General features: G+C 46.5%; 2 protein-coding genes across 2 annotated transcripts in view; one reads left to right on the top strand and one right to left on the bottom strand.

The window, feature by feature from the left end:
- Positions 1-3,204: 3,204 nt before the first annotated feature.
- MRPL17 (mitochondrial ribosomal protein L17) lies at positions 3,205-21,508 on the bottom strand. Its single transcript, XM_029598454.1, has 3 exons — positions 21,269-21,508; positions 6,882-6,950; positions 3,205-3,986 (listed from the first exon to the last, which is right to left on the bottom strand). The coding sequence occupies exons 1-3, from the start codon at positions 21,440-21,442 to the stop codon at positions 3,690-3,692; spliced, it is 540 nt and encodes a 179-aa protein (XP_029454314.1). The 5' UTR covers positions 21,443-21,508; the 3' UTR covers positions 3,205-3,689.
- A 42-nt stretch (positions 21,509-21,550) lies between these two features.
- ZNF410 (zinc finger protein 410) overlaps positions 21,551-26,528 on the top strand; it is a 146,526-nt gene continuing 141,548 nt past the window's right edge. The window contains 1 exon segment of the mRNA XM_029598452.1: positions 21,551-21,694. The gene's annotated coding sequence lies outside the window, so the exon portion shown is untranslated.

Genomic DNA, 26,528 nt, shown 5'->3' with positions numbered 1-26,528 from the left:
CTGTGCTCCAGTACTACCCCAAAATGGCTCCTGTTAAGAGACATGCTTATGACGCAGATTTTAAGCTTAAAGCTATAACTCGTGCAGTAGAGCATGGAAATAGAGCAGCTGCGAGAGAATTGAACATTAATGAATCTATGGTGCGTAAGTGGAGGAAACAAGAAGATGCCTTATGCCAAGTAAAAAAGACCAAACTGAGTTTCCGAGGAAACAAAGCAAGATGGCCACAGTTGGAGGACAACATACATCAGTGGGTTATCGAACAGAGAACCGCAGGTAGAAGCGTCTCCACGGTCTCTATTCTACTCAAAGCCACAACGTTAGCACGCGACATGGGGATCAAGGACTTTCGAGGAGGTCCTTCATGGTGCTTTCGTTTTATGCAAAGGTGTAATCTCTCCATCCGCACCAGAACTACTGTCTGCCAACAACTGCCAAAGGATTATGAAGAGAAGCTGGCCATTTTCCGCACCTACTGCATAACCAAGCTAAAATCAAAGAATATAAAGCCAGAACACATCACTAACATGGATGAGGTCCCCCTCACATTCGATATCCCCGTACAACGAACTGTTGAGAAAACAGGGACCAGTACGGTATGTATACGTACCACAGGAAATGAGAAGTCAGCTTTCACTGTAGTTCTCGCCTGTCAGGCTAATGGCCAGAAACTACCACCCATGGTAATTTTCAAGAGGAAGACTTTGCCAAGGGAAAAGTTTCCTGCTGGTGTCACCATCAAGGCTAACCCAAAGGGCTGGATGGATGAGGAGAAGATGATTGAGTGGCTGAGGGAGGTCTATGTTGAGAGAATGGATGGCTTTCTTCACAACTCCCCATCCCTATTGGTCTATGACTCCATGCGTGCCCATTTGACTGATAATGTCAAAGCTGAAGTGAAGAAAACTAATTCAGAGCTTGCCGTAATTCCGGGTGGATTAACCAAAGAGCTCCAGCCGCTAGATATCGGAATAAACAGGTCATTTAAAGTTAACTTGAGAGCAGCGTGGGAGCGTTGGATGTCACAAGGTGACCACACATTCACCAAAACAGGGAGGCAACGCCGGGTGAGTTATGCCATCATGTGCCAGTGGATCGTGGATGCCTGGAACAAGGTATCAGTCTCCAGTGTCATCCGAGCTTTCATGAAGGCTGGAATCATTGCTGAAGAGCTACGCAGCACCAATGAGACTGACTCGGATAATGATGAGGGGGAACCGAGCATGCATGATATAGACATTGCCCAACTGTTTAACTCGGACACTGAAGATGAGGAATTTGATGGATTTGTGGAGGAATGAACAGTTTTTCCGTTTTGTTTTCTTATTAATGCATTGTTGAGAGTTGAATTAAGCGCTGCGCCTTATAATCCGGTGTGCCAACCCATGGCCTGTTTCCCATTGCTGAGGCCTAGTCCCAGTAACAGTGCCCAGTCTGAAACCCCTTTCAGAGGCCAAAGGCTAGGCCTGTTGCTGGGGCCTTGCCTGAGGTCTGGTCCTATTACTGGGGCCCAAGGACAGAGTCTGATGCTGGGACAACCAGGGCACAGCCATGGATGTCCCAGCTTAGGACAGAGTCTGTGCCCTGGTTGTCCCAGCACCAGACAACCTGGGCACAATCTGGGACAACCAGGGCACAGACAAGTTCCAGGGCACAGCCCAAGGCCTTGCTTGAAATCAGGTTCTGTAATCAAGGCCTGACCTGAGGTCTGATCTTGGCACTGAAGCCTAGGACTATGCCCAATACCAGGGACCAACCCAAGGCCTGGTTCCCATTGCTGAGGCCTAGACCTCTAGGCCTAGTCCCAGTAACAGTGCCCAGTCTGAAAACCGGTTCAGAGGTCAAAGGCTAGGCCTGTTGCTGGGGCTTTGCCTGAGGTCTGGTCCTATTACCGGTGCGCCTTTTAATCCGATGCGCCTTATGGTCCGAAAAATACGGTACTTATCTGACTAAATGCAGTTTTGAATGTTGGCCTCTATGTAAATATTCACTACAAAAGCTATTTTTATTTGCATAATTTGTACAAATAAATAATAATTAATTGTGGTAAAAGATTATAACAGTGCAGTTGTCTCAAACTGCTCTGCCATTTTTTTTTTAAACCGTAGCTTGTACAATACCACTAGTAGATACTTCTCATCTTCCGTGATTTGGGTCCCTCCTGCTGCTTAGAGTTTTATACTGTGTTGGTGTGGCTATCTCCTTTGATTTGATTATTGCTTCTTCTAAAGCCATGCTGGCTCTACCCCCACTAAGTTATGTTTATCCACATGTCAAGTATTTTTCTTCCTACCAGCTGTCATCATTTTACTCAACATCTTTCTTTCTTGAAAAAAAAACAAACTTGTAGCCCAAACTTTCAGCATTTCTAGCCAGGTTATCGTACTCACTAGTCTGTAATTTCCTGGATCACGCTCTGAGCTGTTTTTTAAAACTGGCGTTACATTGACTATACTCCAGTCCTCAAGATAATATATAACCTATCTTATAAATCTGCCATCTTGCCAAAAACAAATCTAGAAGTTCATAGGGTCATAACGCCCCTGTATTAATCAAGTTAAGGCCACAGTTAAGAATACTGTGTGCAGTTCTGGTCACCGCATCTCAAAAAATATACAGTTGCATTGAAAAAGGTACAGAGAAGGGCGACCAAAATGATAAAGGGGATGGAACAGCTCCCCTATGAGAAAAGGCTAATGAGCTTGGGTCTGTTCACTTTGGAGAAGAGACAACTTGAGGGGACGTATGATAGAGGTCGAGAAAATCATGAATGGAATATATCAGGGTAATGTAAATCGGTAATGTTATTCGGAAAGACTAGAGGACTGTCCATGAAGTTAGTATGTAACACATTCTAAACCAAATTGTATAAAACTTGTACTTGATGCACAATAAAGCTCTGGAATTCATTACCAGAGGATGTGGTTAAGGCAGTTAGCATAGCTGGGTTGTAAAAAAGTTTGGAAAAATTTATGAATAAGTCAATAAACTATTAACCAAGCAGACTTAAGAAATAGCCGCTAATTATCACTGCGCGATAGAAGCATGTGATCTATTTATTGTTTGCCTTCTTGCCAGGTACTTCTGACCTAGATTGGCCACTATTGGAAATAGGATACCTAGTGTGGCAAGTTCTTATTTGATGAATTCTTTCGGGTATCTGGGATAATATAGTATAACACAAATCCTAAAACTTGTTCAAAATGAAAATAGAATAGAAAATATGTTTATTGCAATTTTCAGCACACAGATACAACTTGTAAAAAGTAAACTTGGCTCATGTACATAAGTTTATATTAATGTAGCCACAGAGAGCTTGACCCCCACATTCTGCACCATTTCTTTGGTTAAATTTGTACATATATCTGGAAAATGGAAAAATGTTACAATCTTCACTAGCTGACTGCCTCTCCAATTTATCTCATTAAGTAGTTAGCCACATAAAACATTGCCAGGTAACTTGGAGGTGTTCTGAAGCATTGCTAAGTTAGCTGAATAAGTTATCTGGCTAACTTTGGTTTCGCTTTCAGCAGTCCTAAAGTTAGTAAAATAGTTATGTGGCTTTCTTTAAGTTAGTTGGGTATATACAGTGACATGACAGCCAGATATATTTATCAAACTAACTTTTTTGTATGAACAGTGGCTGGAAATAGACCCCAATGTTTCTCTTTCTCCATCAACAACTAGGGTTACACTGCAGTTCCTTTATTCATTTCATGCGACACTACAGATTTCGCCTGTAGTGATGTTTTGCTTTTTAATCCTTCACAAAGGCCCTTCAGAAGCTGGTTCAGTAATGTCTTCTCGTTATCTCGCTGCTGGACAATGAGAGGTGGAAAAGGATTTCCTTTGTACTCAATCACTGCCATCTTGGCTCGATCCAGGTTCACTCGATTGGGGATCTGAAACATGTTTGTGTAATTTTGATCTTGGGATGAAAAGCGTGGTGCCAGCATTTTGAAGAGCTTGTGGATTAGATCTTTTTCCTGGAAGAGAGGGAAAAAAATTGATTTTCTACCCCAGAGGTAATCTAGTTAATTCTTTTATAATCCAGTTTCTTTTTTTTTGTCAGGTAGTTTGTCTGCTACTGATTTCACTACATGCGCTTTTTCAATTTACAGACGTAACTGTCTGTTGCTAGTCAAGTTATATTCATGTTTCATGGCATTAGCAAAAATACACACTTATGTGGATTTGATTGCCACAGTTATATTCAATGTACACACACATTTTAATGATGCTGTGGAATATATGCACATAATGGAGAAATTACTTACCTGATCATTTCGTTTTCCTTGGTGTAGACAGATGGACTCAGGACCAATGGGTATTGTGCTCTCCTCATAGCACATGGGAGAAAGAGTCAGATTTCAAAGCTACATATCCACATGCATCAAGCTCAGCTCTTCACTATTCTCTTCGAAAAGCCAAAGTGGATATCTGTTGCATAATACTTGATTAACCTTGAACTCGTTCAACTAATTATATATATATATATATATATATATATATATATAAAAAATATCTGCAGAACGCCAGTGCACTCAAACAATAAACGCCAACACCAGACAAACTGAGGGTGTCTTGAACTAGAGATAGGCCATGGCTAAACTTATTTGCTTAGTCTCTAGATTTTTGTTATCCTAGGTTCTCGATTACTGGAGCAGCCGTGGGCGGGATGCTGAGTCCATCTGTTGACACTAAGGAAAACTGAATTATCAGGTAAGTAATTTCTCCATTTCCTAGTGTGTACCCAGATGGACTCAGGACCAATGGGATGTGCAAAAGCTACTCCCCTACCGGGTGGGAGGATGCCCGTGGCCCACTTAGTACTGCCCTTGCGAAAGCTGTATGCTCCCTGGCCTGAACATACAGGCGGTAGAACCTGGAGAAGGTGTGTAGGGAGGACCATGTTGTCACATGACAGATCTCGGCTGGTAACAGCAACTTGGTTTCAGTCCAGGAGACTGCCTGGGCCCCTTGTAGAATGAGCCTTGACCTGTAGAGTTACTGCTTTTCTTGGCTCTATGTAGGCAGCCTCGTTTACTTCTATGGCTATGGTCGCCCGCAATGCCGCTTCACCTTATTTCTTGCCGCTGTGAAGAACATAAGGATTCCGATCTTTTCAGGTATTGGACTAGGATTCTGCAGACATTCAGGAGGTGAAAGAGGCGTCAGTCTTACAAGTCCTTGTGCTCTTGAGATCTTAATGATATGGTTTGGTTCATGTGAAACTGGGAAACCACTTTTGGTGGGAAGGATGGTACAGTACGCAGCTATATGGTGCCCAGGGTGACCCTGAAGAACAGTTCCTGACATGATAGTACTTGAAGTTCAGAGATGCGCTGACCTGAGCATATTGCGACCAAAAAGGATGTCTTTAAGGTCAGGAGACGTAGGGACAGACTGAAGGAGTCCCCCTGCTAGGAAGTCTAGTATTAGGTTGAGGTTCCATAGAGGCACTGGCCACTTTATGGGTGGTCGGAGTTGCTTAACTCCTTTCAGGAAGCGAGACACATCGGGATGAGTTGATAGTCTGGGACCGTTAAATTCGGACCTGAAGCAGGCCAGTGCTGCAACTTGGACCTTGAGGGAGTTGAGAGACAACCTCTTCTTCATGCCGTCCTATAGCAATTCCAGGATCGTGAGAATCTTGGCTGTCCTTGGGAGGAGACCGCAGTCTTCACACCAGGTAAGCGGACATACAAAGACTACTTGCGGGGAACCCTCCGCGTCTACCTCCATACAGGGACCTTCTTCAGCAGGGACCGATTTCCCACAAAGACCCGGCCCTATTCTCTCTTACGGTATGTCCCTTGAGAGGACTCGCCTGAAGAAGCGCGGCTACTCAAAAAGCATGACTGACACCCTGCTCCGGGCGAGCAAGTTCTCCACATCTCTGTCTTACATATGGATATTCGGTTTCAAATGGATACTTCTCACCCAGTCTCGCGACCACGTTTTGTGTTGTGGGGTTTCAACTGTGGAATGAACTTCCTGCATTCCTTAAGGCAGAGAAAGACCTCCCATGTTTCAGGAAACTCCTAAAATCTCTTTTACTTTCCCATGCGTTTCCTGTCTAGCTGGCTTACTTGGTTCAGCTTTGCCTGCTCATTTGTGACATACGCAGCTGGGGAAAGGATATTTTATTTTTGTTTTATTGTCTTTTGTTTGATTTTGTTATCGTATAATCTATTGATATTTTGTTTTCTCATTGTGTATGTTTATTGTGACCAGCTGAGCTCTATGGATGAGTGGCTATAAGTTTAATAAAGAAATAAATGATTAGGAAGAAATAACCCACCTGTTTGGACTGGACTGGTGTAGCAAGATGAAATGAAACATCCTATTCACAAAAACCCTATGATACTCTATCTCACTTTAGTTCCAGATTGGGACTATCCTTTGTACTTGATTCTATCCCCATTGCCTCTTGAGATACAGAAGATTAGAGAAGCGGGCTTCTGAGCTTGGAGTAGAGGGCAGCACTCTACCTTCCGACCAGTGCATATATCTTTGAGAATGGGCTGCTGCAGTTCCTACCCCACTAGTACTCTTCATGAAAGAGGTCAGGGCTAAGCCTACCGTGGCAGCAAAAGAGTATCCAAAGCTCTATCTCACCTCCCCTTCAGGACAGCCCTACCCAAGGGTGGTGGTGATGGGACCAAACAGAAACTAACTTATGTTTCACACCCACAGGGGTTTTTAAAAAGAAAAAAAGCACTTACAAATTGCTCTGCCATCATGTTCTCATTGCATGTATTTGTCAGCTAATCCTAAATATCCCCAAAATATTCTCTGCAATATAAATCTGACTAAGTTTACTAGTGTGCACAGACTGATGCAGGATACATCTAAGCACCAGAGTTTGCAATACTTACTGTGAGCCAGAAATTGGCCATCCTCATGGCTTTTTCATTTGTGTCACCCTTTTTTCCATAGTCGATCAACTAGAAGAAAACAAAACAAATCTAACTTGGTAGGTGAAGCTGTCAATATCATCATACTTACTAGAAAATAAAGACCATTGGGCCCATACAGTCTGCTCTCTACTAGACTAGCTCTGGCTATAATCCGTTTGTGCTCTTACCATTATCTTTTAAGACTACATTAACTTAAGAAATGCCATGCTGAGGCAGACCTATAGTCCCTTGAGTTCAGCACCTGAGTCACTTGGAAAAACCCAGCAGATCTTAATAAGAAAGTCCCTTCCCTATTGCTCATGTCAAGAAGCATAAAGACATCCAAAAGCTGTGCAGATTTCGATGCTTCTTATACTAATAGTGTTTATGTTTTGCTGTTCATGGCCCTGCAGTCCAATGGGAAGAGGCAGTTTATAAATCTATAAATAAATAAAACAAAGAGACAACCAAGACTCTGGCTAATAATTTATTTATATGGCCTTTGCCCTCCAAAAACTTGGTCAGACCTTGTTTAAACTCAGCCATGCTACTAGCCTTGACCACATCCTTTGGCAACAAATTCCATAGCCCAACAGTTTGCTGACTGAAAAAATACTTTTTAAAATGTGGTTCAAATCTGCTACTTGTTAGTTTCATGGAATGGCCTCTAATCCAGTGTTCCCAACCCTCTCCTAGAGACATATCTATCCAATCGAATGTTTATGAATATGCATAAGTATGATTTGCATACATTGGCAACCCAGTGTATGCAAACCTATTCATTATGAATACCTAACTGTTCTAGCCTAGTATTGTTTGAAACAGTAAAAATCCATTTCCTATTAACTTGCTCTATACCACTTATAATTTTGTGAATCTCTCTCAAATTCACCCGTTCTCCTAGATGAAAATTTCTTACCTGCTAAGCCTTTCCTTGTAAAGGTGCAGTTTCATCCTCTTTATCATTTTTTACAGCTTCTCGGTACTTTTTCGAGCACTTCCATATCTTTCTTCAGATGTGGCAACCAGAACTTAAGATACAATTGCTCCATGTTTTGATACACAGGCATTATTATATTCTCGCTTTTGTTTTCTATTCCTTTCCAAATAATTCCTACCATTCAATTTGGTTTTTTGGCCACTGACACACACCCAGAGCAGGATTGCAATGTGTTTTTCCCAAGGACTCCAAGATTTTTTGCTAAGTATACAAATAATATTCTTCCCCTATGTGCATCACTTTGCACTGGTTCACATTAAAACTTTATCTGCTATTTAGATGCCCAGTTCACGAGTCTCACATCCTTCTGTTTTAACAGCTTTCAATAATTTTGTGTGATCTGCATATAATTTTCCAACTCTCAACCATACAAATTTGAACAGCTAGATGAAGTCATGACATTTTATTGCCACAGACTCGGGAGTATAGCCAAGCTGTTCTGCCTCTACTTTTCTATGTATATACATAATGAACTAAGTCTCCCTTACTTTAAGTAAAACCTAGATCCCCCACATTTTCTTTACCCATTTCTTCCTTCCTTTCACCCCTCTACTCGGCCCAACCGTGTTGGTATTGTTTACTATCATCTCTGCTTGTGGCTATTCTAGACATCCATCATCACTGCATAAAGATGGGAAACATTTTTCCTCTGATCCTCCTTCCATCTAGTTTTATATAATGACCTCTTTCCCTTGAGTTGTTTTTTTCCTTATGGAAAATATTACCACCTTGTATTTTATCTAAAGCTTTTGCAGGCTTCAATGTTTATGTATGTTCTTTTGTACATCGCCTAGATCTATTGTTAGTCTTATAGATTTATATACATTCTCCCTTTTTAATCAACATTTACAGTTCCTTAAGTGTCTCTGCATAAAGTATTTGTTGCAGGTCCTGCACCCTTTTGGTAACCTCCCTCTGCATTCTTCCATGTACAGGCACAAATCATGCCACTATTTTCTGAGCAAAATTTACAGGAGCTCGTTCTCTCTGAACCAATAACATGTGAAAGCAGGAGGATGACCATTGTTAGATCAAACCACAACTAATATATTCTCAAATAACATAAAAACACAATTTATTTTGGAACAAAATATAGGCCACAGCTTTATTAGTATTACAGCATAAATACAGTTACCTGAGCCAATAATTTGCAACCATACATTTGCACGGTACAGCCACTCGCTGTATTACTAGCTAAGTAGCTCTTCAACTCGTCCAAACCACCATAAAGGCCATGAGCTACCCCCGCCATACCACCAGCTGGGAAACCGGCCTCACCTAACCAACATCAGCTCCTTAGTGGCACTTTGTCACATCCGCCCCCACCCGCCGGTTGGGCAGAAACTATTTGGATGAGTAATACAGCATTAACATAAGCAATTTTGGCTTGGGTGCCTGCCAAAGGCACAGGGAGTTATACTACCCTGTGCCATCCCCCATAAAGCTGTTGCCTAAGCATAACGATAATCAAAACTCTGCTCTAAAGCCTCTTGCAAATCATTCAGAAAGAGATCCAATCCAATATCAGACAAATAAATGTTATCATCCCTATAAATTCCGGCACATTCAGTAACTACCCAATCATGCATAATTTTCGAACCACCCCTTTGTTCATTTCACAATTTGCCTATTAATTTTAATAAGCCCCCTTGACCAATGTTTATGCCCCTTAGAACATCACCCTGCAATTATATCTGACAAAATCCATCGACGGGTTGGGAATATCGGTTACCAAAGAAATTCGATTGTAAATCCACCTTTTTGACATCTCAAATTAACTGTTTACAAGTTCATTCAACCAAATCATTCCCTCCCAAATGCAACAAGACATCTGGCCTCTGCTTTCTGGATAAATAGTGTTTTAAAACAGGCAATAATTGAAACTAATGCATCCCTCGATTGCTCATCCAGTGTAAGGACGCTCCCTTGGATGTCAAGCACAAATGCCTGCCAAGCGATTGATAGTCTGCTCTCCTCTCTGCCCAGTGCATATAGGAATGACCCAGTAACCAGACAGACCATAAAGCTCTTCTTGATTATGAAAAGGAAACATTGTATTTAAACTAAAATTTTTTAAAAAATTTATGACTTGAAGGCTCCTGAGCACCAATGTCAAATGCGCATAATTGTTTCCTCCGGTAAATCCAATCTAGCAGCCGATGTTGCTACTCACATACGGGAAGGGAGAAGGGAGAATAGATTCCAAGGACTTGCAAGGTTCAAACCAGGGAAGTGCAAGAGACAAAACACCCACACAAACAGGAATCAATAAGGGTGTTCGTTTTTTTAATAGAATTCATCACTAAAGGATAAGTTACATTTATAGAATGAGTCCTGAACTCAAACTGTTATAGATTTCACATGGACAGAATAGTGAACACACTCATTTAACATCTAGCTTTGATTAAAAACTTATGTTACCGAACCTAATGGCACCTGTGTAAACTGATAAATTTTAATAACATTATTTTGGTGCCTTACTGTAAACCGTTGTGACAGTACCCACCTTAATGACGGTATAGAAAAGATTTAAAATAAAATAAATAAAATAAATAAAAAATACGACATGATCCCCTACTCCTAGCCAAGAAACATTGATCCTGTTATGACTTGTAGGTGTGTGGGCCCTGGGCCAAGATGAGAGATGGTACTGCCCACAGGAGGAGCCCTGTGAGTCTCACCGTCGGGGAGGTGTGGTCTCAGTGGATGTCAGACACAGCTGTGGAATAGAGTCTTTATTATAAACGTAGAAAAGGCACTGCCCGCGGAGCGGGGGGGGTGCAGGAGGAGGTCATAAGGTCTGAGAAGGGGTACACCCAGAGAGAAGGCCTCAGACATGAATATCTGGTAATGGTCCACGGAGCGGGGTACACTAAAGAATTTACTCTGAAGTGATGATGTGGTAGTGACCTGCAGCGCAGGGTACACCGAGGGATTCCTCACTCAGAGATCATGTTGTAGTGGCCCGGGTACACCGGTGAGGGACCAGTAGCGATGACGTGGCAATGAACTGCAGTGCAGGGTACACCAAGGTGGTTCCTTACTAGAGCTGGCACGGTATTGGCCCGAGGCCCAGGGTACACCGGAGAGGTTTCTGTAGTGATGACGTGGCAATGGTCTGCAGCGCAGACTACACTGAGGGATTCCTCACTCAGAGATCATGTTGTAGTGGCCCAGGTACACCGGTGAGGGACCAGTAGCGATGACGTGGCAATGAACTGCAGTGCAGGGTACACCAAGGTGGTTCCTTACTAGAGCTGGCACGGTATTGGCCCGAGGCCCAGGGTACACCGGAGAGGTTTCTGTAGTGATGACGTGGCAATGGTCTGCAGCGCAGGGTACACCGAGGGATTCCTCACTCAGAGATGATGTTGTAGTGGCCCGGGTACGGGTACACCGGAGAGGTTTCTGTAGTGATGACGTGGCAATGGTCTGCAGCGCAGGGTACATTGAGGTGGCTCCTCACTAGTGCTGACACGGTAGTGGCCCAAGGTACGGGGTTCACCAGAGAGGATCTCACAATAAAGCTGGTTCAGTAGAAGTCCGTGGAGTCAAGGTACTCAGAGTGATAGTTCCAGGAGAGGTCCCGGGGCACGGGAACAGACGACAGTCCAAGGCAGAAGGCCCTTCGAGGAGCAGATAGCCAGAGACGAGGAAGGGCCCCCGAGGAGCGGGTACCCAGAGCGTCTCACGTCGAAGTGCAGGAACTGGAACAGGAAGTCCGTACAAGAGAAGCGGATTCAGCAATGATAGACAGGGCTAGGCAGCTTAAGTACAGCAGAGTGTAGACGTCATCCGGAGGGGACATCCCCAAGGTTCCCACCATGGGTGCTTAATACTGGCCCATGCGTGCGCCTAGGTGACCCCATGAGCAAGATGGTGGTCGGCAGTGCCCAGGCTGTCCCGGGAATACCAGGGAGGTCGGCGGTAGCTGGTGGAGGCCGCCACTTTCCACAATGGTTTCAGGGCTGCATAAAAAGAGGTGAACATTAGTGGTCGCAGCCGTCTGCGACCGACGGACATAACAGATCCCAATCACTATCCCCCAAGGTCTCTCCCAAGTCTGTCCCCCAGGCTCGCTGGAAGTCAAGTTTCAGGATAGGTTCCCCATTTAACAATGCATAAATCCTAGAGATAGGCCGTTTACGCTTACCCGCTTGTTCACAAAAACCAACAAAAATATTTTAGCCTTCTTAAGTTCAGACCCTATCTTTTCTGCGCAAAAATTGTGGGCCAACTGATTACAGGAGAAGCGATCATTTTATGACAACTGACAGACCTGTTGCATTTTCTCAAAGAGCATGAAACCCTGCTCATCCCATAACTGCTCTAATCTAATTATCCCCTTCCCGTTCCATCTCACTATTACAACTAGCCTCCAAACCAGGGCTAAAATTTTTATTATACAGGAAGAAGGTGTGGGGGAAAAGTCGATTTCCTACTAACCTCTTTCTGCACTTTCCCCACACTTCCATAGTCAGCCTAGAATAGGGCGACAGTCCCTTTGTGACCAAGGTGCCACCTTCCCACGCATGGATCTCTAGTGGAGGATCCGCTGCTACAATTTATGCAATACATACCCATATCTAAGCACCCACTGTCACATGCCACTGCAACAAAGCACGCAGCTGAGCAGTTCCATAGTATTTATTTTACAAGTTTTTTGTATATCCTCAGTCGGTAGTTTCCATCAGAACGGTTTACAACAATGTCATAAAATCTAGTACATTAATTCTTAAAACATATAAAAGTATTATAATAAAGGAATTAATTGATATAAAATATTACAACATTAAACTAAGTATACCAATACCCCCTCTTAATTTCTCGATACCCATTGCGGCCTACGATTCCATATAAAGCGAAACTTGTGCTGCCAGATCTTCAGAAATCCAGCAGGGACTCATACTGGGAGTGTCTGAAAGAGGTAGCAAAATCACAGCAGAATATTCTTCTTGCAAATAGCCACCCTTCCAAACCATGAGACGTTCATCCTTTCCCATCTATCTAAATCCATTTGTATCCCTTGCACCAAGGGACCATAATTATATTCTAATAGTTCTTCAGCCTTCAGGCCTTTTTTAAGTCTTAAATACTTCAGCCACTTCTTGGCCACTCTAAATGGGATTTTATCACCAAGTGCCCCAAAACACCTCTCGGGCACAGAAATGTTAAGAATCTCTGACTTGTCTTCATTAACCTTGAACCCTGAAATTCCTCCAAACATTCTCATTTCTCTTAACAACTCCCCAAGGGAGATTTCCGGTTCAAAAACTGTAAATAAAAAATTGCCAGCAAACAGTGAAAGTTTGTAATCCACCTCTTATACCTTTAGACCACTAACCCAGAAATTTTGTTGGATCTTCTGTGCAAAGGGTTCAAGTGATAATTTAAGCTAAAGAGGAGATGACAGACACCCTTGCCTGGTTCCTTTCTTCACCCTAAAGGAGTCCAAATATCCTTCATTAATCTTAATACATGTACACAGGTCTTCATATAGTGGACATCCTGCCCTAATTGTATTTTCTCCAATACCCTGAAGAAAAATGGTCAATGAACTCTATCGAAGGCTTTCTCTGTGTCTACTGTCAGCAGAACTCCTGGAGCACTCTCCTGCTATGCCTTCTAAATGGATTCCAAGACCCTCCTGACGTTATCTGATGCCAACCTCCCTGGAACAAACCCCGATTGTTAGGGGTGAATTAATTAAGGAGCCATCCCTCCCAATCTTACCACTAATACCTTGGCTAAAATGTTTCGACCTATTGCTCCATGGTGAGGGCACACCTGGAGTACTGTATGCAATTCTCGTTGTCACATCTCTAAAAAGATATAGCTGAACTAGAAAAGGTACAAATAAGGGTAACCAAAATGATAAAGGGGATAGAATGGCTCCCCTATGAGGAAAGGCTTGGAGAAGAGACAGCTGAGGGAGAATATGATGGTGATCTATAAAATCATGAGAGGAACAGAACGGTTAAATGTGAATAGGAAAATTAGTTCTTACCTGTTAATTTTCATTCCTGTAGTACCACGCATCAGTCCAGACTGTGGGTTGAGCCTCCTTTCCAGCAGGTGGAGACAGGATATCCTTCAAGTTTTAGTCTATGTGAGGACAGAGCCTATGCTATAACCCTTCAGTATTTGTCTGTCTCCAGCAGGTGCAGCAGCTCACCCTTCGTTCTCTGCTTTAGGCTAGTCAGCCTTTCTTTCTTCTTTCCTCACGGATCAAGCAAGTACTTTTTCTTATTTTCCGTCGCAGTAAAGGAATTTTTTTTCTTTTCTTCTGTGGGAGACGGTTCCGTCTCCCGGCTCTTGCCGGTCTCAGGGGGGCTTTGCCCCTTGTGCACTGCATAGCCCAAGTCCATTTCGCTTCCAGGTGTGGGGACTGAGTCTCTCCGGGTCTCGTCTCCCCTTCCTCACCCCCCCCCCCCCCCCGCCGGCTGCCGAGAGGGTTTAGAACCCGCTGCTGCGCTCAGTTTAAAAAAAAAAAAAGTGAATAAATATTTAGAAGAGGAATTTTCACTTTTCATTATAAGTTGCAGGTATTCCCCTACCTCTAACTTATTTGCGGCAGTAGACCAGTATTTTTTTTCTTTTTCTGGTCTCAGGAGGCTTGAACCGGCAGCAAGACAGGCAGGAGTCAGCAGGATTCCCCCCTGCTTCCCTCCTGGCCTCCAGGCTGTCAATCAAACTTTTTCTCTGCAGCCTTTTTTTCTTCAGAGCGGCTTCTATGCCTCCCTGCCGGGTGGGGAAGGTCCCTCCTCGGCAGGGAAGGCAAATTTAGCCCGGGGATAGACTCCCCAAAGCTTGGCCAGGCCGTTCCAGGGTCGGGAAAACCCAGGAACGGTGGCCATTTTGGATTTTTTTATCGGCTCCATTTTCGGATCTCCCTGGGGCTGGGGGGGGCGATTTTTTGGCAGCTACCCCCCGATTTGAGCCCCCCAGGAAGGGGTTTTTGTCACCCCCTCGCCCCCCCCTTCCCCTCCCCCACCCGGGATATTTTGTGCTCTTTTGTTTTTTATGTGCTTTTTCCCTCCTCCTGCGTAATTCCCCTCTAGCAAGCATGCAGGAGGAGGTGCAAGGTCCCCCCCTGCCCCCCCCCGTGGACAAAGCAATATTATAAAAAATAATAATAACAACTTTAAATAAATAATAAAATCAAATTCCATTTTCCCACTCCGTGCCGCCTACAGTTTGGCCGGCTTCGGAGCTCCCGGGGGGGTCCCTGGGGGCGCGGGTGGTCCCGGTGGTGCCCCCCTCCCTGACCCCCCGGCGGATCCGGTTCTCCCGGATCCTATAGCCCATCCGGTCGCGTAAGCTCCCTTCCAGTCCTGGTGCTCTGGTCCAGGCGGGATTCCAGTTTTCGGCAAGTGCCTTCCCCATCCTCCCAAGCCCAAACAGTTGCACCTGAGGCTTTGGCAGGCTCCCCGGCCGGGCCGGGCCCTGAACAAGCTTCCTCTCCCGGTGGCGTGCATCGTTTAAAAAAAAACAAAACAAAAAAACCCAATAATCCCTTCGTGGGCTACTTATGCCGTCACGTTTCAGGAGGGTTTTTCCCGGCTTTCATGCGGCCCTGGTACGCCTGCTCGAGGCTCCTGTGAAGCGCACTTTGATGTTCTAGCGCCAGGGGTGTGTTCCACTATTTGCTGCAGTTTCCTGCTGCCGGCAGGTCTCACATGGGGTCAACATCAACTTTCCTCTGAGCCTGGGACCTCCCGTGGCCAGAGGCTGCGCATTCGACCCTTCTCCGCCTCCAGCCCAAGGCGATTGCCTCGGCGATGTCAGCCTCACGGCTTCTCTAGCTGCGCCACTGGTCGGCTGCTCCGGCGTCCACAGCCGGCGGCGTACGTTGCCGTTCAAAGGTAAGCTGTTCCTTGTCCAGGACCTTGAGAATCTAGGGATTCCTTAGGGGAAAGAAAGGGCGGTCCGCTCCCGGTGGCCCGTCCGATCCCATCCCTGTCCCTTATACCATCTCGTCCACGCTTTGGGGCCAGAGGTGGCATACCCCACGCGGGCACGGTGACTCCTCAGGGGGTTTGTTCATTCTCGATCGCAGTTTTTGTCGCAGCATTCTTGTGGGCGCCATCACTTTCGCGAGGTCCAACCCATGCACTCAATCCTTTCGCCTGCACACACTCTGGAGTTTCCTTACCTCATTCTTTGGTCCCCTTCTGGGGCGGTCGCCTTTTCCCTGTTCTCCGCGGACTGGGTTCTGATCCGGTCAGACCAGTGGGTCCTCGAAGTTCTCAGACACGGGTACGTCTTCGCTTTCCTCGAGTTTGTCGGCATCTTTTTCTGTTTTCCCGTGCGGTCGATCCCTGCGACACATGGTGGAGCAAACCCCCACCAAGCTCCTGTGTCTGGGCACGGAGGCCCCGGTTCCAGACAGCGTTCTTGCCGCAGGCCACTATCCTATTTTCTTTGTTCAATTTTATACCTTACAAGAGTGAACCGGGCTTTCACGGTCCCGTTTCTCTGCAGGGCCACCCTGTGAGCATACTCATGTCGTCTTGCCCCGGGGCATTCCTCGTCCACCGCGTTTTTCACAGTGGCATATTCCCATTATCCGTTTTATCGTGGCTGCCATAGTCTCTTCGCGTTCGCGCCCTCCACCGGGACTTTGAGTTCCATGCGCTTCCCTTTGGTTCACGACGGCACCTTGCATCTTCACCAATGTCTGGGTGTTGATGGCAGCAGCTCTGCGCCGGGCAGGACTCCTCGTCTACTCTTATCTAGACGTCTGGCGCGTCAGGGCCAAGGCGGAGGTTCTTTGCCGGCGGTCGGTGTATCACGTACAAGCTCTTCCTGCGACTCGGGGATGGATACTAAATTTATTTAAGAGCGATCTTTGGCCCTTCCCGGAGTTAGCGTACCTGGGAGCCCACTTTGACACCCAGGTAGGCAAGGTCTTCTTGCCTTGTGCGTGGGTCCTCCAGTTGTTCAACCAGTTTCAAAGTCTGCTCTTGCTGCCTTCTCCGATGGCTTGTGCCTGCCTACAAATCTCGAGCTCCTTGGCCCTTACAGTCGACCTAGTGCCTTGGGCATTTTATCATATGCGACTGTTCCAGACATCTTTGCTGTCCCGTTGGCAGTCAGTGGCAACACGGTTTCACTCTATCCTTCCGTTGTTTGGCCTCTGCCATCGCCGCTTTGCTGGGGTAGCTTCCCCTCCCTCATTTGCTACCGGGAAGGCCTCTCCAAGTCCCTCGGTGGGCGTTAGTAACCGCAGTCACCTTTGTCTTGGGCTGGGGTGTGGTCTGCCTATCCCAGTATGCCCAGGGGATCTGGCCAGCAGCTACGTCTTCCTGGCACATCAAGCGGTTGGAAGCTCGGGTGATGTTCCTCGCTCTTCTGGAGTTCTTCCCCTCATCCGCGGTGAGGCGAATCGACAACACCACCGCCGTGGCTTCCATCCGTCGCCCAGGAGGCGCCTGCAGTCTGCTGGTGGCCCTGGACACCAGCCTTCTTTTCGCCTGGGCCAAGCGACATCTACGGTACCCGACGGTCTCCCACTCCGTGGGCAGGGGAGTGCTTAGGCTGATTCTCAGTCGTCCGTTGCTCACTCCCGGGACGTGGATGCTCTCTGATGCAGCCATGGATTTTCTCATCGACAGGTGGTCCCCTCCCACCTGGGCCTCTTGGCGACTCTTCGCAATACCATGGCAACTTGGTTCTTCTGCTGCAGGAACCACGGCTCGGTGGGCGTGGAGGTTCTGGCTCTCCCTTGACCAGCGGGCGTCCTTCTCTAAGTGTGTGGTCTCTGGTCGGGAAAGTCCTCAGGCAAATAGACTTCCATCTGGGTTCCGTGCTTCTGCTAGCCCCCGAGTGGCCGCGCGGGCTGTGGTTCACGGATTCTTTTCTCAATCTAGCGACGGACGTACCTCTGCGGCTTTGCCATCTTCCTCGGCTCCCTACTCAGGGACCTGTATTTTCTGTCCAGGCCGATCGAGCTTGTTTAGCGGCCTGGCCTTTGAACGACGACGTCTCCGGCGCAGTGCTATTAGGAGGAGGTCTTCTCCGCCTGGCTGCGGGCACGGAAACGGTCGACTTCTCTGGACTACGTACGTATCTGGAACGTGTTGAGGCTGTTTGTGCGGAGTCTGGTTTCTCAGCGTGCTCCGCCCCGATCTCGTTAGTCTTTTCTTCTCCAAGACAGTCTCTCAGAGAGTCTTTCCTCTCGTTCTCAGCACGTTTAAGTCTCCCCTCTCGGCTCTCTCCTGGGTCAGGTGGAAGGTCGTCACTGAGCAGTCACCCGGCTGTGATTTTCTGCTTCATGGGCGTCAAACATCTCCGTCCACCTTCTCCGCCGTTTGTCCGTCGTAGAGTTTCATCTGGTTCTTTTCACGCCCTCTCTGCAGCTCTGTTCGAACCTCTCCATCGTGCTACCTTGAAGGCTCTTCCGCTTAAGACTGGTTTCGGGTCTCTCTGTCCTCTGCTCGTCGGAGTTCGGAGATCCTAGCACTGTCCGGTCGGGAACCTCTTTGCGTCCTTCTGATTCCGGGGTATCTCTCGTACAGGCCCTTCCTTCTTGGTGCAGGTTCTTCTAACCTCCATGTCCTCAGTCGGCGGAACTCCCCGCGTTTCCCCTGCGACTAGTGACGTTCTTTGTTGCCTTAATGCCTTACGAGTTCTCCGTCGCTACCTCCTCGTTACCAATGGCCTTCCTGTTTCGGTTCATCCTTTGTCCTCTTGAGTGGGTCCAATCGGAGTAAGCCGGCTTCTGAGTCCGCTATAGTGCGTTGGTTGAAGGCAGCGATCTTCTCGGCTTATCTTTGTCATGCTCGGGCGGTTCCCGAGGATCTAACGACTCATTCCCTGCGTTCTCGAGCTACTTCCTGGGCGAACCTTCAATTGTTCTCTCCGTAGGAGATTTGTAGTGCCGCCACTTGGACGTCCTTACCTACTTTTGATCGACACTACCGCCTCGCTGTGCGAGCTCCGCTCTTTGGTTCTTCTGGTCTACCAGTGCTTCGAGCGGGACTGTCTCGATCCCACCCGCTTTAGGGGAGCTTTGGTACATCCCACAGTCTGGACTGATCCGGGTACATACAGGGAAAGGAAAATCAGTTCTTACCTGTTAATTTTTGTTCCTGTGGTACGGATCAGTCCAGACGCCCTTCACTGTTTGTCTCTCTTTATGTCCTCTCGAAGCTTGTTCTTGCAGGTTGCAGTTCTTTTTAGTCGTCCTTTTGTGCCACAATACTGAGCAAATACACCGGAAGCCTTGGTTGTCCAAGTACCAAGTATATGTAAGAGCGGTTAGGCATAACTTGTTTTCGTTCATTGTTCTACCGTTGCTCTTTTGAGCTTTATGGTTGCTTGCTTGATCCTACTCTGGTTTTGTTATTTTCTGCTTTGACATTCGTTATACTGAAGGGTTATAGCACAGGCTCTGTCCTCATATATGATATCCTTCAAGTTTTAGTCTGTCTCCACCTGCTGGAAAGGAAGCTCAACCCACAGTCTGGACTGATCCGGGTACGTCCAGGGAACAGTTATTTACTCTTATATACACACACATGTACTTCCCAACTATGCTGAGATTCTCCCTTCCAGTCTCTCAAACAAACTACACCTGTCCTCCCCTCCATGTCACATCGGCTCCGCACAGCACTCCATTCCATGCCCAGTCTTTTCCAAATGTGCCCCCCACTCCTGAGTCTCTCCCACAGGCTCCTCCAATCCGCTTCTCTATATCACCCATACTCAATATCTCTGACACACAATCTGGCCAAACGTTTCACACTTTCTGAAAGTGCCTCTCACCTTCATTCTCTGCCACCTGGCCCAGTATCTTCCTTCCATTTTTACTCTCTCCCCCATCTGACCCAGTGTCTCCCACTTTCTCTCTCCCCCTACCTGTCACAGCGTCTCCCACTTTCTCTCTCCCCCTACCTGTCACAGCATCTCCCACTCTCTCTCTCCCCCATCTGACGTAGTGTCTCCCCCTCTCTCCCCTATCTGATGCAGTGTCTGCCAATTTCTCTCTCCCCCATCTGACGCAGTGTCTCCCTCTCTGTCCCCCATCTGACGCAGTGTCTCCCTCTCTGTCCCCCATCTGACGCAGTGTCTCCCTCTCTGTCCCCCGTCTGACGCAGTGTCTGCGAATTTCTCTCTCCCCCCATCTGACACGGTGTCTCCCTCTCTCTCCCCCCATCTGACGCGGTGTCTCCCACTTTCTATCTCTCTCTCCCCCCATCTGACGCGGTGTCTCCCACTTTCTTTCTCTCTCCCCCCATCTGACGCGGTGTCTCCCACTTTCTCTCTTTCTCCCCCCATCTGACGCGGTGTCTCCCACTTTCTATCTCTCTCTCTCCCCATCTGACGCGGTGTCTCCCACTTTCTCTCTCCTCATCTGACGTGGTGTCTCCCACTCTCCCCATCTGATGCGGTGTCTCCCACTTTCTCTCTCTCTCCCCATCTGATGCGGTGTCTCCCACTTTCTCTCTCTCCCCATCTGACGTGGTGTCTCCCACTTTCTCCCCATCTGACGCGGTGTCTCCCACTTTCTCCCCATCTGACGTGGTGTCTCCCACTTTCTCCCCATCTGACATGGTGTCTCCCACTTTCTCCCCATCTGACATGGTGTCTCCCACTTTCTCTCTCTCTCCCCATCTGACATGGTGTCTTCCACTTTCTCTCTCTCTCCCCATCTGACATGGTGTCTTCCACTTTCTCTCTCTCTCCCCATCTGACATGGTGTCTCCCACTTTCTCTCTCTCTCCCCATCTGACATGGTGTCTCCCACTTTCTCTCTCTCTCCCCATCTGACATGGTGTCTCCCACTTTCTCTCTCTCTCCCCGTCTCACATGGTGTCTCCCACTTTCTCTCTCTCTCCCCGTCTCACATGGTGTATCCCACTTTCTCTCTCTCTCTCCCCATCTGACATGGTGTCTCCCACTTTCTCTCTCTCCCCATCTGACATGGTGTCTTCCACTTTCTCTCTCTCTCCCCATCTGACATGGTGTCTTCCACTTTCTCCCCATCTGACGCGGTGTATCCCACTTTCTCCCCATCTGACGTGGTGTCTCCCACTTTCTCCCCATCTGACATGGTGTCTCCCACTTTCTCTCTCTCCCCATCTGACATGGTGTCTCCCACTTTCTCTCTCTCCCCATCTGACATGGTGTCTCCCACTTTCTCTCTCTCCGACTGGACTGGGTGTTGGGAAGAGAGAAAATGGGCTCCCCCCAGCCAAGTCTGCAACTTTCTCTCAGCTCTCCCCCCCAGCCAAGCTTCTCCTACACTCTCTCTCCTCCCCGGGACAAGTTTATTTTACATTCTCTCCCCACCCCCGGGAAGTCTTTCCCGCACTCTCTCTCCTTTTCCCCGTGTTAAGTCTCGCTCCTCCCCAGGTCTCACCCGCTCCGCATAGCTGCGCAGCTCATCGGCCCTTGCCCAGGTGGTTTCGATCCTCTCGTATCGGACCAAGCCGGTAAGCAGGTTCCGCAGCATATCGAGCCGAGATCGCGGGCCGAGTCCGAATCGTCGCGCCACCCTTCCATGGGAGATTAACGCGCTGGCGGAGAGACGCATAACCGCTGCCGAGCCTCCCCTGCCGGAAGTGACGCGTGCGCCCTGCACCGGATGTGACGCCTTCAGGCGGCGGACAGACGCATAACTGGTGCCGAGCCTCCCCTGCCGGAAGTGACGCGTGCGCCCTGCGCCGGATGTGACGCCTTCGGGCGGCGGACAGACGCATAACTGGTGCCGTACCTCCCCTGCCGGATGTGACGTCTTCGGAGAGCGGGGAGAGCTGGGTTTGCTGGAGCGGAACCCGGAGATCAGGTAAGATCTTCAGCTCCTTAAACAAAGGGATCAGTGACCGGCAGAAAATGGGAATTTCGTGGCGGTGGCAGGGGGAAAGCTGCTTTACACCACAGTGCGAGGCTCACAAGGACGGAACGGGTCGGCCAAGTGGTCATTTTCTGTGACTATCAGGAAATTCACGTATAGCCTCATTAACCGAAACGCAACGCTTTTATGCACGTATATTATCTCATAAGTGATGTCCTTGCACTGACACGCAGACATAAGCGGAAAAGCACAGGACGGCGTCTACTGCCAAGCCCCAAAGCAAAGGACGCAGGCAGCATTGTCTGAATTAACAGGAAAGCTCCTCACACAGTAAAAAAATTTGCAAGCATAATTTGTTATGAATTTAACAGTTGCTTGGTTTTGATTGTAAATATTATAGTCCTGGGGGAATTCCTCTTCTGTGTAGAATTGCCAAATTCTGCGCAGAAGGGCTACCAAACTGATAAGGGGATGGAAAGCTCTGCTATGAGGAAAGACTAAAGAGGTTAGGACTTTTCAGCTTGGAGAAGAGACGGCTGAGGGGGGATATGATAGAAATGTTTAAGATCATGAGAGGTCTAGAACGGGTAGATGTGAATCGGTTATTTACTCTTTCGGATAGTAGAAAGACTAGGGGGCACTCCATGAAGTTAGCATGGGGCACATTTAAAACTAATCGGAGAAAGTTCTTTTTTACTCAACGCACAATTAAACTCTGGAATTTGTTGCCAGAGGATGTGGTTAGTGCAGTTAGTATAGCTGTGTTTAAAAAAGGATTGGATAAGTTCTTGAAGGAGAAGTCCATTACCTGCTATTAATTAAGTTGACTTAGAAAATAGCCACTGCTATTACTAGCAACGGTATGGCCAATCCAGGCCATCTTATGGCCTGGATTGGCCACTATTGGAAACAGGATGTTGGGCTTGATGGACCCTAGGTCTGACCCAGTATGGCATATTCTTATGCGAATGGTGCAGTCCTGGTGTGCCATTCGCGGCGATGAGGAAGGCCCAGCTGTACTGTGAAGGGAGCGCACATAGTTCGCGGCGAAGTGGAAGGCAGCTACCGGATGTGCTCCGCTCACGGAGAAGAGGAAACCTTAGTGAGAGCGAATGTGTGTGAGGAGGGCTGAGAGAGCAGTGGGATGAGCAGGAGCGTGTGAGAGAGACCAGGGAGGGAAAGCTGGTGGGGTATTTTGAGTGTGGATGCCAGAAAGAGAGAGCCTATATGAGGGGATTGTGAAGGAGTGTGTATGTGTGTGAGAGATTGGGAGCTCGTGTGTATGCGAGGGTGCTAGCCAGTGTGAAGGGATTGTGTATGTGTGAGAGAGAGCCTGTGTGAAAGGGGTGTGAGAGAGAGACATAGGTAGCCTGTGTGAGGGTGTATGGTGAGAAAGGGAGCTTGTGTGGGTGTGTATGCAAGAGAGAGGGCCCCTGTATGAGGGGATGGGTGTGTGCGAGAGAGTGAGGGAGCTTATATAAGGATGTGTGTATGTGCACTAGAGAGAAGGGAGTATTGTGTGTGTGAGAGAGGGAGGGACAGAGGGAGCCTGGTGAGGGGCAGTATTGAGAAGGGGGTCAAACTTTGGGAGTGGCGATTAGAGTGGAAGGGGTTGAGCCTAGAGGTGGAGGGGAGAGATACTGGCAGGTGGAGGAGTTGGGGCCTGAAAGGGCAAAGTGGCCAGGGGAGTAGGGAGAGCGAGTGGAAGGGACACTCTTACAGTGAATTTCTAGGGAAATTCTGCTCAAAATATTTAAAATTCTGTATCTTTAAGTAATTTTTTTATATATTAATTTAAAATGTAATTACTTAAAAACTCATGTAAATTGTGTTATTTTGACCAATATAAAGTTTGCAGAATTTTAAGTTTTTGTGTGCAAAATTTTAAGTTTTTTGTGCAGAATTCCCCCAGGAGTAATACTACTCTTATAAGGCTTGGGGGTAACCTGCACGGAGCTGCAGTTACTATCCTTAAGAGAAGTAATCCACCCAATCAGGGATACACTAGTATCTAAAATAATGATAATAAGTAAAGTAGCTAGTGTTATTAAACCTCCTGCTATATTCTCGAGATATTTTGCTATTTCATTCCAAGTTTCAATATCTCATTTTTGATTGTAATTGTTAATGTATATTTTATTACTTTTATTTTCTACATTTTTGGTTACAGAGGAAAAGACCTCGGCACTGGTTGAAAACTTGACATATGGAATCCAAATCAGTTGTTGCAATTTTGGGTCTAAAAACCTCTCTTCATTATTATTGTTAAAATCTTACTTACTTTATTTATTAAAATTCAATTTTTCTTCTTTATAATTATTATTTCACGTTATCTTGTATCCAACAATTGTGACCACTTGAACTGAACAGTATATCGCTTGACTATATGTAGCTGTTTTCTTTTTTTTCTTTCTGTTTACACGGAATAGTGTGGCACTATTAACTCATTCGCCTTGTATTATATGCAGTGATTTGCCCAGCAGAATATGAGTTAAACTACATAATATTGTACTTATCTCAATGCGTTCCGATGTTTTTTTTTCTTTTCCTATCTCATTTCTCCGGGAATTATTTAATTTCTTATTTCTCTGGTAGTTGCTGCAACGCTTACAATTAAAACTCTGAAATGTCGACGTTGCCAACGTTTCACCAGTGTTGCATCAGGGCGATTTTATTTTCTTCCATGAGTTTTAAAGAAATCTGCTGTACGTGCTCGGTTGGGCTAATAAGAGAAACATGGGGGTAACCTGCACGGCGAGGCAGTTACTGCCCTTAACAGAAACATGGGGGTAACCTGCACGGAGCGGCAGTTACTACCCTTAACAGAAACATGGGGGTAACCTGCACGGAGCGGCAGTTACTACCCTTAACAGAAACATGGGGGTAACCGGCACGGAGCGGCAGTTACTACCCTTAACAGAAACATGGGGGTAACCTGCACGGAGCGGCAGTTACTACCCTTAACAGAAACATGGGGGTAACCTGCACGGAGCAGCAGTTACTACCAAAACAAGCTTGGTGGGCAGACTGGATGCACCATCTGGTTCTTTTCTGCTGTCATTACTATCAGGCCGATACGGTATAGTGCGCTCTTGGACGCTCTTTTTCCCTTACCCCTTATTCAGTAAGGGGAGGAAAACGCGTGTCCAACCCGCGGCACCTAATAGCACCCTCAAGATGCAAATGCATGTTGATGACCCTATTAGGTATACACGCGGGATACAGAAAGTAAAATGTGCAGCCAAGCCGCACATTTTACTTTCAGAAATTAGCGCCGACCCAAAGGTAGGCTCTAATTTCTTCCGGCACTGGGAAAGTGCACAGAAAAGCAGTAAAAACTGCTTTTCTGTGCACCCTCTGACGTAATATCATGGCAATTATTAAGTCAGAGGTCCTGAAGAGTAAAAAACAGTTTAAAAAAAAAAATAATAATTTGAATTCAGCCCGCGGCTGTCGGGCAGAAAACCGGACGCTCAATTTTGCCGGCGTCCGGTTTCCAAGCCCATGGCTGTCAGCGGGCTCGAACAGACGCCGGCAAAATTGAGCGTCTGCTGTCAAACCCGCTGACAGCCACTGCTCCTTTTGCCCGTTTTTACCGCCGGGCCTAATTTAAATACAGAATCACACGCACTGGCGAGAGCAGGCGTTTGCCCGCTCTCCCGTGGACTTTACTGTATCGGCCTGTATGTGATTTACTATTTAAATCGATAGTACATAACAATAGCAAGTTTGTTGTTCTGCAAATTGTGGGTTCCACAATACTCCGGGTCTCCAGAGTTGCACCATGCAAATAGCTTGGAGCCTTGAAATGTTACATGTGGGCGTTTATTAGAATCTTTTTTTAGAACACCAAAAATACACCTGATTAGATCTGTAGTCTTGTTCGTCTCTATGGAACTTTTGCATTTTACATTGTTTAAGTTGGATCTTAAATTGAGCTATGGTAGTTTCTAATTGTTTCTGAGAAGCATCCAAGATTTCTAAATTAGTAGACGCTTGTAAAGGCAACTTCATTTACAAGATCTCCTTCTGTAAATCATTGAAACTGACGTATGCTCAACAATCAACAACATTAAGTCCAAAGAACATTTATTTAGAGTAGCCATCCATTTAGACACAAACTCAGGATCTTCTTGAAACACTCGGGGCTCTTCTTGCATGCACAAACCATGTGGAATCATTTGTTGTTTTATGTATTTAACCATAGTTGCCTGATGCATCTCAGCACGGACTAATTTCTTTGAGGCTATCAAATATGCCCAAGAAACAGATGGTTCAATAGATTCCATAGAGTCAAAAAGAGAAGTCTGCTTTATTTCTGCTGCTATATGGTCTTCAAAAAAACTCAAAATGTTTTTCCATTCTCCCCCTAACAATGCCATGTGGACCGACCAATAGCGATAAAAATCCCAAAAAAAGATCCTGAAAAATAGAAACCCAGAGACCTTTAAATTGTAATCCAAAATCCAAAAAAAATATGGTCCACTGATCATAGATTTCCACAAACTAAAGACTCAAATGAATTTGATTAATTTGATTTGTAGGATGGACACTGAAACAGCTTATCAGTACGGAGACTGCTCCTTAGTTTAAGTCCACTTTACTTTATTAATTTATAAATCAATTCACAGACTTGTACTGCTCTTCTGCTTGACCTCTGGTATGTACCATGCTGTCCTGAAATCCTGGAGCTTGCTGTATTGAGTTGAAAAGCTTTGCATTTTCTCTTAGAGCTGTTAGCCTACCTGCTCCTGGATTGGGGACAGTCTTGTGGAATATCTTATATTTTGTTTGCATTAGCAGATCTGAACCTGATGGAATTGGT

The sequence above is a fragment of the Rhinatrema bivittatum genome, chromosome 4 (assembly GCF_901001135.1).
Source record: "Rhinatrema bivittatum chromosome 4, aRhiBiv1.1, whole genome shotgun sequence".
Lineage (NCBI taxonomy): Eukaryota > Metazoa > Chordata > Amphibia > Gymnophiona > Rhinatrematidae > Rhinatrema > Rhinatrema bivittatum.
Note: the sequence above shows the minus strand (reverse complement) of the source record. Positions and strands in the feature narration are given on the sequence as shown.

Excerpts from the sequence above, each read along its gene's own strand:
- MRPL17 (XM_029598454.1), bottom strand. The coding sequence starts at position 21,442 with ATGCGTCTCTCCGCCAGCGCGTTAATCTCCCATGGAAGGGTGGCGCGA. Across the intron at positions 6,951-21,268 it reads TGCGCAGCTATGCGGAGCGG|TTGATCGACTATGGAAAAAA; the intron begins GTGAGACCTGGG and ends GTTTTCTTCTAG. Across the intron at positions 3,987-6,881 it reads TGGCCAATTTCTGGCTCACA|GAAAAAGATCTAATCCACAA; the intron begins GTAAGTATTGCA and ends CCTCTCTTCCAG.